At 54.4% G+C, this 15,207-nt stretch overlaps 1 protein-coding gene across 1 annotated transcript in view; it reads right to left on the bottom strand.

Moving 5' to 3' along the window:
• The window catches only part of DCTN1 (dynactin subunit 1), a 47,292-nt gene extending 40,849 nt beyond the window's left edge, over positions 1–6,443 (bottom strand). The window contains 2 exon segments of the mRNA XM_058838713.1: positions 636–881; positions 6,261–6,443. Of these exon segments, the coding sequence (XP_058694696.1) occupies positions 636–881; positions 6,261–6,293 (279 nt within the window). The 5' untranslated portion in view covers positions 6,294–6,443.
• Between the last annotated feature and the right edge of the window lie 8,764 nt (positions 6,444–15,207).

Below are 15,207 nucleotides of genomic sequence, written 5' to 3'. Positions count from 1 at the left end.
AGTGATTCCTGGAATCTCTCCTGGATGAGCCCCTGCTGCAGCCTCTGACTACACACGATCCAAAGACCCTTCCAAAGGACGGGACAGCGGATGCTGGGATGGACCCCAGGACCCAAATGCCCTCGTTGTGTGCTCAGCTTCCCTCTGTAACCCAATCCCAAGGTCCTGGCAGTGAGAGGGACACAAACCAGCCCCTTTGTGCCCGGGAGGGGACAGGAGCTGGCAGGGACACGGGGCTGGGGGGCTCCGGTGTCACCTCTCTGCCCTTGGAAGGTGACACAGGGAATTAATCTGGAGGATGTTTGGGAGCTCCTGGCTCCTGCTGCAGCACATCACCGTGTGTTTTACCTCCTCCCAGGTAAACACCATTTAATCAGAATTCCTTGGATCTGCTTCTAGTTAAACATCCGGGATCGATCCCAAACTCCGCCTGCCGCGGGTGGGACACACCGGGCCGGGCACTTCACTGGGAAGCAGAATGGAACAACTGGGAATTCACCAGGTTGTTCTCACCCCACCACCCCAAAAAGCGTGCAGAGACTCAGATTCCACCTCACTTTGGAGCTGTTCCCTCCCACCTGGGATATTCCCAACGCCCCCAGGGCCGCTTCCCTGGATGTAAGGATCCCACCCACCTGGGACTGCCTCACGAAGATGCCGTGGTTCTCCTCGCAGGTGAAATATTTCCTCCCCTGCACCGTGCCGTCGTTCTTGCCCTTGGCCTCGTCCAGGATGACCCCGACCCATTTGCCGGTGGCGAACAGGGTGGCTCCCACGTAGGCCACGGTGCCGCGGTGGCCCTTGCCGATGACCTCCACGCGGGAGCCCACCTTGAGGGGCTTGCTGCCGCCGTCAGAGCTCATCCTGGGCGTGCTGGAGGCCTGGGGAGCAGGGGAAAAGGGAAAGGCAGCCTCAGAAAGGTGGGAGGGAAACCAGGGTTGCATGTGGGGATGGTTCGTCTGCCTCTGTCCCCGCTCACCTCCTCCATCCCTTTGGTTTTATTTTTATTTTTTATTTTCATTTTTTATTTTTATTTTGCATTTTTATTTTGCATTTTTTATTTCGTATTTTTTATTTTTATTTTCATTTTTATTTTCATTTTTATTTTCATTTTTTATTTTTATTTTCATTTTTATTTTTTATTTTTATTTTTTATTTTTATTTTAATTTTTTTTTTCATTTTTTATTTTTATTCTGTATTTTTATTTTTTATTTTTTATTTTTATTTCCATTTTTTATTTTTTTTTAATTTTTATTTTGGGTTTTTATTTTTATTCTGTATTTTTATTCTGTATTTTTTATTTTTATTTTTTATCTTTTATTTTTATTTTCATTTTTATTTTCATTTTTATTTTTATTTTTATTTTTATTTTTATTTTTATTTTTATTTTTTATTTTTATTTTTTATTTTCATTTCTATTTTTTATTTTTTATTTTGTATTTTTATTTTCGTTTTTATTTTTAATTTTTTTTTATTTTTATTTTTATTCTGTATTTTTATTTTATTTTTATTTTAATTTTTAATTTTTATTCTGTATTTTTATTTTTATTTTCATTTCCATTTTTTTTTTTTTTTAATTTTTATTTTGGGTTTTTATTTTTATTCTGTATTTTTATTTATTTTTTATTTTTATTTTTTATTTTTAATTTTCATTTTTATTTTTTAATTTTATTTTGTTTTTTATTCTATATTTTCATTTTTATTTTTATTTTGTATTTTTAATTTTTATTTTTTATTTTTATTTTTTTCATTTTTTATTTTTATTTTGTTTTATTTTATTTATTTTAATTTTTATCCTTTTTCTTATTCCTTCTGCTCCCAAACCATGGCACAGCCACCATCAGCAGCTCACAAACCTGATTTATCCCCTTTTACAACATTTTTATAACAGCACAGTCGGTCATCCTTAACCAGCTCCATCTTTTCCCACTTCATCAGCATTCCCATGATTTTCCAGCCTGGGAATTCAGACTGTTCCATCCCTTCACTCTGTCAGGATCCCCCTGCCCAGACTCGGGGTATCCCACCTTGGAATGTGGGTTCCAGGTGGGATTATCCACGAGAGAGGGCAGGTTTAGATGGGATATTGGGAAAACTCCTCCTGGGAAGGGCTCTTTAAACCCTCCACAATTCCATGATTCCATCATCCTGTGTTATATATTCATATTCCAGGATGCACCTGGCTTCAGGTGGGGTTACCCAGGTGATCCATGCTCTTGGAGCAGCAGAGAGGTGATGGATGTGAGGAACTCCATGGCTACCAGAGAGCCTCAGGATTATTGAAATCCCAGGGAAATCTGTTGGGATCCACTCCCAGCACCTCCTGCTCTGCAATCAGCTTGAGTAAAACTGAGTAATCATGGAATTCTGGAATGGTTTGGGTGGGAAGAGACCTTAAATCCCAACAAATCCACCCCCTGCCATAGGCAGGGACACCTTCCACCATCCCAGGGTGCTCCAAGCCCCATCCAACCTGGCCTTGGACACTTCCAGGGATCCAGGGGCAGCCACAGCTTCTCTGGGCACCCTGTGCCAGGTTCCCACATCCCAGCCAGGAATTCCTTCCCAATATCCCACCCCAATCTCCCCTTTTCCATTGGAAGCCATTCCCTGAGTCCTCTCACTCCAAGCCCCTCTCCAGACCTTCTGGAGATCCTCAAAACCTTCCAATCCCACTGCCTCTATCCCAGAGGGAAGGGGGATGTTCCCTGTCCTGCTCAGCTCCGTCTTCCCGCTCATCCCAACCTTCCAGAAATCCCCAAAACAGAACCAGGTTGGCATTTCTCCCACCCCACGTGTCGCTGGTTCTGGTCTTTGTGCAGAAATGTGGAGTTTTGGTCGTTATGAGCCTGGATTTAGCCAAAGAATCTGCTTTTTATCCCAGGAAAACCAAACCTCTTTCACCTGGAAGGGCTGGACAAACCTCAGCCACAGCCAGACACCACCGGGGGTTTGGGAGATTCAGGGAATTCTCAGCCTGTGCAAGAACCCAGGGGGCTTTGGAAGCTTCTGGAATCCTAACAAACCACCCCCTTCCCTTGCACATCACTTCCCCCGGCTGGAATGCAGAGTGAACCCACCAAGTTTGGGGTTTTGGGACTAAAACCAGGGATGTGGGATTTCCCCACAAGCCTGAATCCCAGGTTTCATCCAAACACAACCGGCAGAAATCAAACTTCACAAAATAATCTTATATTAAGACCCAAAATCCATCGAACAACAAAGAAACGCAACACCTCAAAGGAAAAATTGACGCTCCAGACCTAAATATCTCCCAAAGTTCTGGGAGCAACACGCTGGAAAATTGTATCCCAGAGGAAAATCCCAAATCCCCAGTAAATGGGGAGGTTCCTGGAGCAGATTTTATCCCTCCTGGCGTCCGTTTGGCACCTGCAGCCAGGTAAGAACCATTGGATGTGACGCATTCCAAGCCCTGGGGGTACCTCTGGCACTGGGAGCCATTCCCTGGCTCCTGTCCCTCCATCCCTTGTCCCCAGTCCCTCTCCAGCTCTCCTGGAGTTCCTTTAGGCCCTGGAAGGGGCTCTGAGTTTTCCCTGGAGCCTCCTGTTCTCCAGGCTGGATATTCCCAGCTCTCCCAGCCTGTCCCTGATGGACATTTGCCAACCAGCACCAATCTCAGGGAAACTTTTCCCGAGTCTTTCGTGCTTGGGAAAAGAAGGAGAGCCCAGAATGAACCCATCCGATCCCTCAGGATCATTAATTGCTTCCAATTAATCAGAAACTGCTCTGTGAGACACCTGGAAGCTCCAATCCAATGGATAAACCCCTGACTGGAATTCCCATGAAGATTCAAACCAAGGTGATTAATCCAGGCTGGATTCATTTACAGGGGGAAGAAACGTCCCAGCTGGAAGCAGGTGGGATGGACATTCCCAGCCAGGTGATCACACCTGTGGTCACACCTCCTGGCCCTGGTGACAATCCTTGAGGGACAAACATGGGGACACCACAGCACAGCCCAGAATTCCCTCAGTTTCCCGTCTGATCCTCGTGGATCCCCTCACCACACCGACCTTCCCAGCGGAACACGCTCGGGATACCCCGGAGGAAGGGGATGGAGGAGCAGGACTGTGGGAAGCCACACGGGAAGAGCGAAGGGCTGAGGCCACTGCTGGTGACAGCTCCGTCACCGCTCGGTCTGCAAAGGGAATCAGCTCCTAAATCCCAGTAAAAGAGAAATCCAGGGATTCCTAAATCCCAGTAAAAGAGAAATCCAGGGATTCAGAGTGAGGGCCAGCTGAGGAGATCAGAGCAGGGCAGGTGCTGGGAATGGGGCAGCCAGAGGAACTGGGAATGCTGAACCTCTGGAGCAGCCTGTCCCACATCCCAGAGCTCCCATCTCGCTCCTGGGACACCAGGGGAGGGACGAGCACGTGGCTGTGCTGCCACCACCACCACCAGAGACTGCTCCCCACAACTTCCAGCATCTTCCCTTTTTCCCCCCTTTTTTGAAGCGTGATAGACATCCACAGACTGTCTGCTCTGCTATGTGAAGGTCCTGGTGCCAAGGCACTGAAAATGGGATGAATTCCCAGCGATTTGGGTCACCCCCGTGCTCCATCCAAAGCCGAGGAGTTCAGCATTCCGCTCCATCCCGGCGGATCACCCCGGGAATATTCAGTGTGCTCCTCCAGGAGCGCCTCCCCCACACAGGTGAGGCTGATGGAGCCTCAAACTGCCACTCAAAGCTCAGATCAAAAGTTTCGGGAGAATCCCGAGCAGCCGGCTCTGACAAGATCCAAATTCCAGGCGAGGCTCACAAAGCCCCAAGAGGGAAAGACTTGGGGAAGAATCCCGGGTTTAACCCTGTGGCAAGGAGGGATGGCCCTGGCATTGAGGTGGTGGCCGTGGGTGACACCAGGATGTGGCACTGGGATGAAGTCCTCACCGCTGTGGTGGCACTGGATTCCAGGCTGACAAACTGGGAGGGTGTGGGTGTCTCTGGACACCAGGAGCAGCGTGCCCCAAAACCCAGAAGGGACAAGGCTGTGGTCCCTGCAGTGCCCATTCCAAAATCCATGGGAGCCAAGCAGGGATAATCCACCCACGGTGCTGTCCTGGGACCCCCGGCATCCCTGGGAAGCCCAGGATGAAGATTCAAACCAAGGTGATTAATCCAGGCTGGATTAATTTACAAGAGGAAGAAATGTCCCAGCTGGAAGTAGGTGGGATGGATTCCCAGGATTCCCAGTGCTGCCACATCTCCATCAGCCCTTGGAGCCAGCGTTTGGCTCCTTCCCTGCTCCCCCACCCCCTTGGAGCCCCCAAATCCCCTCAGGCTGTCGTGACAGAGCTGTCAGGACTCAGGCTGGAATTCCACCCTCCCCTTCCTCCTGCTCCCCCATGGAAAACAGGGAGGTTTGGGGAGCTCCAGTCCCCAAAAACCCATATGGACACACAGTCAGACCCTGCCGGGGTGGGCAAAAAAGGCTCCAGGCTGGGAAGTTCTCCCGAGCTGCTCCCTCCGCAGCCAAATCCCTTCGGCCACAGCCCAAATCCCACCGGCTCCGGGCCTGGGGTATCCCAGAGCGGGCAGGACACGGAGCCCACGGAGGCTCTGGGGGTCCCGTGGAGAGGTGGGAAGGGTCTGCCCTCCCCAGCTCCACCCTGGAGTCGCTGCCAAGTTGGCACAGCCGGGCCCAAACGCGCTGGCAATGCCCGGCAGGGTCTGGGACACAATGTCACCGTGGTGGCCACACAGGGACACAGCGACAGCGAGAGAAAGTCCCGGGAAAGGCCTGGCCCGGAGGGGCCGCTGGCACCGCACAGCCCAGGGGTAGCTGCAATACGGAAAAACCTGGAAGCGCTTGCCAGGCCCGCGGAAGCTCAGCATCGCTCCGTGCCGCCTGGAAAAGCGGCCCGGAGGGAGGGAGGGAAGGAGGGAGGGGAGCCCGCGGCAGGCAGGAAAACACGCCGGGATCTTTGTGCTCAGCAGCCCCGGCAAGGCTGTGCCGACAAGGGGCTGAGCCGGAGCGGAGGCTGGGCAGCCGGGGTAATTAATTAATTGGGGTAATCACCTACACGGACAGGTAACTCCGGCCAAAAAAACCCGGCCCTGCTGCAAGCCGGAGCGTCCATCTCCCCTCCCGGCATTATTGTCAGCGAGAGAGGTGCCAGCCACATTCCAGGGAGCACAATCGAGATTTCCCTACAAAAACCCAGCCATTCTCGCTGCGACAGCGTCGCGATCTGTCGCGATAGGAGCCGGCGGAGCTGTTGAGTCAGACCCCCCCCTTACCCGGCCGGACGCGTGCCTCCTGCCCTGGGCCATGCTGCATCCAGAGATCCCCGATCTGCAGCCAGCGGCTCTCCCAGCTCACGGCCGGCAGCATCCAGCGGCGCTTCCCAGCGTCCCGGCCGATCCCAGCATCCCCTCCCCCGAGGCTCTGCCGGGCGCTACGAAAAGGGAGGAAAGCCCTTTTTTTTTCTTTTCTGGGCGAGGATGCTCCGAGGGAGGGATACAGAGAATTCCAGCGCTGCCGATGGAGCCACTCTGCGCCAGTGCCGCTCCAGACTTGTCACGGAGCCGGCGGCTCGCTGGGTCCTAACGCTCCCCGCAGGAGGAGGCACCGGGCCACCGGCTCGGCCACGCTGCTGGCCTCCTCCTGCTCGCCCGGCGGTGGTCACTGGGCAAGGACACCCTCCTGGCCTCCTCCCACTTGCCTTGAGGTGGTCACTGGGCAGGGACACCCTCCTGGCCTCCTCCTGCTCGCCCTGCGGTGGCCACCGGGCAAGGACACCCTCCTGACCTCCTCCTGCTCACCTTAAGTGGCCACTGGGCAGGGACACCCTCCTGGCCTCCTCCTGCTCACCTTAAGTGGCCACTGGGCAGGGACACCCTCCTGACCTCCTCCTGCTCACCTTAAGTGGCCACTGGGCAGGGACACCCTCCTGACCTCCTCCTGTTCGCCCTGCACTGGTCACTGGGCAGGGACACCCTCCTGGTCTCCTCTTGCTCGCCCTGCGGTGGTCACCGGGCAAGGACACCCTCCTGGCCTCCTCTTGCTCGCCCTGCGGTGGTCACCGGGCAAGGACACCCTCCTGACCTCCTCCTGCTCGCCCTGCGGTGGCCACCGGGCAAGGACACCCTCCTGACCTCCTCCTGCTCACCTTAAGTGGCCACCGGGCAGGGACACCCTCCTGACCTCCTCCTGCTCACCTTAAGTGGCCACTGGGCAGGGACACCCTCCTGGCCTCCTCCTGTTCGCCCTGCACTGGTCACTGGGCAGGGACACCCTCCTGGTCTCCTCTTGCTCGCCCTGCGGTGGTCACTGGGCAAGGACGCCCTCCTGGCCTCCTCCTGCTTGCCTTGAGGTGGTCACTGGGCAAGGACACCCTCCTGGCCTCCTCCTGCTCGCCTTGCAGTGACCACTGGGCAAGGACACCCTCCTGGCCTCCTCCTGCTCGCCCTGTGGTGGTCACCGGGCAAGGACACCCTCCTGGCCTCCTCCTGCTCGCCTTAAGTGGCCACCGGGCAGGGACACCCTCCTGGCCTCCTCCTGCTTGCCCTAAGTGGCCACTGGGCAGGGACACCCCCCTGGCCTCCTCCTGCTCGCCCTAAGTGGCCACTGGGCAGGGACACCCCGAATTCCGTGACCCCAGCTCGCCCCACTTGTTCTTCCCTTCATGGAGAATTTGGAGGAAACAAGAACAACGCCCTGGAGCTGCCCCAGATCCCCGGGAGCGGGACCTGCGGTGGGTGGGTGGAGCTCAAGGGGTTAATTGCGGACAATGATCACTAATTGTCCTGCTCCTGGCTGTGACAGGTGACTTTGTGTCCCATTGTTCCTGGCTGAGCTGACCCCTCTTCTGGGCACTGTTCCCGGTGCTAATCAGGGGATTTGGGAGCCACCGGGACTGGCCACTGCCCGACATTCCAAACCCGGGATCCTGGAAACATCCCCAAAAATACAGAATATCCCCAGCTGGATCACAGATCCAACTCCTTCCCTGCACAGGGAAACCACAACAATCCCACCGTGTCCCTGAGAGCTCTGGCAGCCTTGGGAATGCCCCAAGGAAGGAGCTTTGCCAGTGCACAGCTGGGATAAACAACACAAAACCCAGCTGGAAACTGGGAATTTCTCACTGGGACCACCAGGAACTCAACTGGAGTCACCTCGGGTATCTGCTGGTCATTGGAGCTCCAGATGCTTCCCCTCTCCATCCTGGCTTAAAGGAAACTTCACAGGCACAAAATCCACACAAAATTCTCCAAAAAGCTACAAAGAGGATGAGCTCCTTCCCCTCAGCCTCAGACTCTAAACCAGTTTAGGAGATTTAGAAAATCTGAATTATTTTATCCATAGAAGGAGAAGCCTCCTCCAGCACTGGAAGCTCACTGTGCTTCCCTGCCAAAACCTGGGAGCAAAGATCACCTGTGCCACCTGTTTATGGATTCATGGAACGGTTTAGATGGGAAGAGACCTTAAATCCCAACATTTCCACTATCCCAGAGTGCTCCAAGTCCCATCCAACCTGGCCCTGGACACTTCCAGGGATCCAGGGGCAGCCACAGCTTCTCTGTGCCACCCTCGCAGGGAAGGATTTCCTCCTAATTCCTAAATTCTAAAGGATTCCTGCTGTTCCTCTCCCCTGCAGGATCCTCCTCTGGGATCCTGGTTGATGCCAGAGCCAGGGAGCAGCCGGGAATGGAACAAGAGCCGTGGACACAAACACTTGGAAGGTGCTCAGCCCACGGAGCGATGGCGGGGGCTGTGACCCGAGGAGAGGCTGGAATGCCAAGAGGGAACCCAAATTCAAGAAAGCTTCCTCTAAGTGCAAGGAAAACAGGGAAACAGCCATGGAATTCCAGCAGGAATTCAGATGGGAGGAAGGGTGAGCTCTGAGAGCACCCCCCCAGAGGGTGGGAACTCCTCACTGCTCTTCTCAAATCGCTCTGGGAACAGCAGGACAAACCCAAAAACAGGGAATACCAGACAGGCTTCTCTCCCAGATGAAGCAGAAGAGCAGTTGTTAATTTAAAAAGAAAATTACCAACAACAAGGAGCTGACTGAGGCTCCTTCTCCTCCTCAGTCAGAGTTTTCCATGCTAAACTGAAGCACATGGGAATTTTTTCCACACAAATTCACAGGATCACGGGGTGCTTTGGGATGGTTTGGATATCAAAGCCCACCCAGTGGGCCATGGGCAGGAACACTTTCCACCATTCCAGGTCGCTCCAAGATCCTCCAACCTGGCCTGGAACATTTCCAGGGATTCAGGGGCATCCACAGCTTCTCTGGGAAAACTGAGTTGAAAATCACTGAATCCTTTAAGTTGGAAAAGCCTTTTTGAGCTGTGGATATCCCATTTCTCAACACAACAAAGTCACAGGCACCACTCCCCATCTCCTCCTTTATTTCCTACTTGGATTTGGGATGAAAATGAACTCCTGAGGGGAAGAATCCTGGAAAACCCTGAGCTGGGAAAGACCCACAAGGATCCTGAGCTTAGAGAGGAAGCTGAGGTGGGGCAGGAGCTTTATTAGTGCCTAATTAAGGGGATATGGGAACATTTGGTAATTAAAGCTCTGTGAGATGATCCAGAGCCCTCTGGGAACCTCCAACAGGGCTTTGTCTGCTCCACCCTCACCACAATCCATGGATTTAGGGCTCTGCACAAAGGGGAACAATCCCAATTTTCCCCCAAACTCGGGCACTGCCGTATCAGGATGAACTGCTGCTCCAGCTGAAAAAATCCCCAGGATTAAATAAACCTTCCTGGGCTTTCCAGAAACTCCAGCATCCCCTTTTCCAGTGAAACACGCCCAAAATCTGATTAAACCTCTGAAATAAATGTCCTGGTGACTGGCACAGAGGACCCCTGGCACTGGAAGCAGGACCCCATCCCAGCCCATTCCCAGCTATTTTGGGATTAATCAGGAACACCACAAACCGCAGGCGCTGCCTTGTGCTCCCTCTCCTGCTCAGCGAGGCTCCGGAGCTGTGTACTGGGATGGACATCAGGATGGACACTGGACACTGGGATGGACACTGGGATGGACACCGGACACTGGGATGGACACCGGACACTGGGATGGACATGGGGATGGACACCGGGATGGACACCAGGATGGACACTGGACACTAGGATTGACACTGGACACTGGGATGGACCCAGGGATGGACACTGGACACCAGGATGGACACCGGGATGGACACGGGGATGGACACTGGACACCGGGATGGACACTGGACACTGGGATGGACACCGGGATGGACACTGGACACTGAGATGGACACTGGGATGGACACCGGGATGGACACCGGACACTGGGATGGACACTGGACACCAGGATGGACACTGGACACTGGGATGGACACCGGGATGGACACTGGACACTGAGATGGACACTGGGATGGACACCGGGATGGACCCTGGACACTGGGATGGACAGCAGGATGGACGATGGACACCAGGATGGACACTGGACACTGGGATAGACACTGGACACTGGGATGGACACTGGGATGGACCCTGGACACTGGGATGGACCCTGGACACCGGGATGGACCCTGGACACCGGGATGGACCCTGGGATGGACACTGGACACTGGGATGGACACGGGGATGGACACCGGGATGGACACTGGGATGGACACCGGGATGGACCCTGGACACTGGGATGGATGCCGGGATGGATGCGGGATGGACACCGGACACTGGGATGGACACCGGGATGGACCCTGGACACCGGGATGGACCCTGGACACCGGGATGGACCCTGGGATGGACCCTGGACACTGGGATGGACACTGCACACTAGGATGGACACCGGGATGGACACCGGACACTGGGATGGACACTGGGATGGACCCTGGACACCAGGATGGACACTGGACACCGGGATGGACACGAGGATGGACACCGGGATGGAGCAGCCCACAGCACCCTCAGGATCACACCTGGCTGGGGCTGGAGCTCTGCTGGGAGGAAGCACCAGGTGTCACAGAGCTCCAGAGACTCCCAGCCTCACCCATCCCACCTCCAAGGATTCCCAGGATCGGATCCCAGGCCACAGATCCCCCCACAAACCACCCCAGCCGCCGCTCTGCAGGATCCACACGGATTTCCTGCTGCCCAAACTCTCTGTCTAATTCATCAACACCAAGAAAAGAAGCCCAGAAATATCCCCCCCTCAACCTCCAGGCTTTTCTCTGGGATCTGGGATACGTGCCAGCCCACTGCTGAGCGACTGGAACACCCCCCAGCTCAGGGAGCATGCAGAGGAGGGAGATGAAAAAACCTTCAGAAACTCCCACTGTTTATCCAGCAGGAACTAAAATTCCTCCTTATTGCGTTTGGATTTATTTCATACGTGCATCTCCCAGTGAAATTCCTCCACAAAGCTCATTTTGGGGTTGGGAGCAGCTGGAGTTTGTCAGGAAATTGAGTTCAGGAGAGAAATGTTAAACCAGCATTTGGGGTTTGGTCTTTAATGAGTCAAAAATCAATCCAGAGCGAGTTTAAGACTTTTTTTAGTTCCTCTCCAAGCCCTGAACGTTCCCAAAAGTTCCCCTGTGGAAGGAAATCAGAATCCTGGAGTCATGGAATGGGTTGGAAGGGATCTTAAGGATCAGCCATTCCCACCCCATCCATGGGCAGGGACAGTTCCCATTATCCCAGATGGATCCAAGCCCCAAAGCCCAACCTTGGACATTTCCAGGGATCCAGGGGAAATCTGGGAATTCCACTCCAGGACAAACCCACCCTCACAGCCAGGAATTCCTTCCCAATATCCCACCCCAATTTCCCCTTTGCCAGGACTCCCCTGGGTGCTGTCACTCTGTCCCTTGTCCAGAGTCTCCCTGTGCAGAGCTTTGGTTCCCCCTGAAATCAGGGACATCCTGCACCCAAAATGAGGCCAGCCAGCTCCCTTGGGAACAACACCAACTGGAGAGGGGGGACATCCCACACCAATTTCCATGGAATTACGGAGTGCTTTAGGGTGAAAACTCCTCAGAGACCATCGAGTCCAACCATTCCCCCAGCTGTGCCCAGGCCACCAGCGTCCATGTCCCCAAGTGCCACATCCACAGGGTGTTAAATCCCTCCAGGGATGGGGATCCCACCCCTTCCAGGGCTGCACAGAAGCCAAGAATTCCAAGAAGGAATTTTCCCAAAATCCAACTTGAACCTTGAGGCCATTCCCTCTCATCCTATCCCCGACCCTTCCCGACTCCACCCTGCTGTCAGGGAATTGTTCGGAGCCAGAAGCTTCCTCCCAGTCCCTTTTTTCCCCTCGGGACCTGATTCCAGGTGCGGCGGATCGGGGCGCTAGGACCCGGCTCTGGAGCCTGCGCCCTGCTCGGCTGCACCACCGCAGCCCCCGCAGCCCCCTCCTTCCCTCCCTCCCTCCCTCCCACCCACCCCGACCCCGCGGGATCATCCCGCCGCATTCCCGGCTCCTTCCCGGCTCTCTCCGCCCTGCCATCCCTGCTCCGTAGCCACAGCAACGCCCGGACACGCCGAGGATGCAGCGGGAGGGAGGTCAGTGGATTTCGGCTCGTCCCCGCGGGATTCCCGGCTGATTCCAGCTGGGAGCATTCCCAGGAAAAGCTGATTTAACCGCTGGGTCCTCGGGGAATGGGAGCCACACAAGTGCTGGTTCCATGCGGGACTTTGCTGGGCTGCCGGAGCAGAAATCCCTGGATTTTCACCCTCCCAAACCCCCGCGGATCTCGCTCCGAGCAATTCCCGGCTTTAAACTTTCAATTCCCTCATTCCTTATGGGATTCCTGACCAGCCCCTTCCCTCAGAGGTCTGGTAAATGAGGGCATGGAGCAGGGGGGAGGGAATATCCAGGGCTGCAAGTCATTCCATCATCCATAAACCCCAATCCATCAAAACCCCGCTCCCTCCAAAAAACTCCAATCCCTCAAACCCCCAATCCCTGGAAGAACAGGAGCTGTCAAGGGGAGAATCCAGCCAGAGCACTGGCACGAAGTTCCCACACCCCTGCCATCCTGTTTCCCATCCTTCAGGCATTTTCCTCTGGAAAACTCGGGAATGGGTGTGAAAACCTTCCCAAATTTTGCTGCAGCGGTTCCTGGGTGGGATTTGAGGCTCTGGAGAATCAGCACAACATCCCCTCAGGACAACCCCGGCACCCAGATCACCAAAATCCATTTAAATTCCTCTTTTTTTTTCCCTTTAAATACACCAAAAGAATTTAATCCTTGTGCTTATTCCCAAAGCCACCACCCAGCTCCGCTGGTTTGGGAATGGAGGGAGAAAGGGAAGAAGGAAGGAATCGCTCCCAAGGTCACCACCCAGCACAGGGAGAGCCACACATTCCAGGAAAATTCACTGAATTTATAGAAACCAACACGGAAACCCAAAAATTCTGCATGAAATCGGGGCCTGTCTGCGGTGGAACGGCGCTGGAAGGTCCCTCCTGACGGGAATTTGGGAATTCTGGAATTCCCTGACCGGTCCAGAGTGAGGGATGGAAGCACCAGGACCAACACACCTCACACAGGTAAACGGCCCTGCTTGCATTCCGTTAATTAATCAATAATAATTCATTAATTTACCCAGGTAATGAATTATTCATATCATGCTAATGAGGGCGGGTCGTGCTCTGCCGGAATTCCCAGCACACAGAATTCCCCTGCTGGAAGATCCCGTGCTTTTCCTGGAATAACCAGGAATATCCAACCCTTAATGAGCTCCCCTCAATTAGCCCAAGCATTAATTACCCCCCCCCTGGGCTGAGTTATTCCTGCCTTGACTCTGCATCAAACCTTCCCAATCCCAAACTGAAATCCCCAGGGGGATTGGGCTGCCCTCATCCCATCACTGACCCACCCCAACACCCCAAAATACCCCCAGGACACCCCTAAAAACCCCTGCAGACCCCCCAAAACACCAAAATGCCCCCAAACACCCCTAAAAACCCCTGCAGACCCCCCAAAACACCAAAATACCCCCAAACACCCCTAAAAAACACTGCAGACCCCCCAAAACACCGAAACACCCCCAAACACCCCTAAAAACCCCTGAAGACACCCCACAAACCCGAAATGCCCCCAAACACACCTAAAAACCCCTGCAGACCCCCCACAAACCCAAAATGCCCCCAAACACCCCTAAAAAACACTGCAGACCCCCCAAAACACCGAAACACCCCCAAACACCCCTAAAAACCCCTGAAGACACCCCACAAACCCGAAATGCCCCCAAACACACCTAAAAACCCCTGCAGACCCCCCAAAACGTCCCCAAACATCCCTAAAAACCCCTGCAGACCCCCAAACACACCCAAAATGCCCCCAAACACCCCTAAAAACCCCTGCAGACCCCCCAAAACACCGAAACGCCCTTATAGACACCTAAATGTCCCCAAACACCCCTAAATACCCCTAAAAACCCCTACAGACCCCTCCACAAACCCAAAATCCCCCCCCAAACACCCCTAAATGCCCTCACAGACCCCTAAATGCCACCCAAACACCCCCAAATGCCCTCACAGACCCCTAAATGCCCCCAAACACCCCAAAATGCCCTCACAGACCCCGAAATGCCCCCAAACACCCCCACAGACACCTCCACACCCCCATAAACCGCCCGCAGAGCCCGAAACGCCCCCACAGATCCACCCACCCCTAAATCACCCCAAAACCGCGCCCGTGCCCACCTAAAGATCCCCCTCAGAGCCCCATAAACCCCTCACGCCCACAAATCCTTCACACCGACCCCAAGCGCTCCCCCCAGACCCTTTCAAACGCCTCACGCATCCTTCTAGAAAGCTCTAAACCTCCTCCGACACCCCCAGACCCCGCTTTGCACCCCCTCAGCCCCCTCACGCACCGCCCCCCCCCCACACAACACCCCCACACAAAACCCCCACAGCGAAGGGGGTTTTCCTAACCCAGCCAACACCACGGCGATACCTCCCTCTCTCCCTCCCGCCATAAATCCACATCTCCCCCCGTTCCCCGCACCCACCGGGAACCCCCGAGCCCCTCAGGCCTCACCCGGTACCTCCGGCCCGGTCGCTCCCGGCACCGTCGACCCCGCCCGACCGCAAGGCCCCCTGCGGGCTGCCCCGCGCTGTGCCTGACGCTCAGGAAGCCCCATAGGGCCCCTACGGCCACGCTGGGCGTCAGGCATAGCACAGGACAGCCCGCAGGGGGGCCTTGAGGTCGGGCGGAAGGGGCTTCACCGTTTGCGCATGCGC

The sequence above is a fragment of the Poecile atricapillus genome, chromosome 4, assembly GCF_030490865.1.
Source record: "Poecile atricapillus isolate bPoeAtr1 chromosome 4, bPoeAtr1.hap1, whole genome shotgun sequence".
Lineage (NCBI taxonomy): Eukaryota > Metazoa > Chordata > Aves > Passeriformes > Paridae > Poecile > Poecile atricapillus.
Note: the sequence above shows the minus strand (reverse complement) of the source record. Positions and strands in the feature narration are given on the sequence as shown.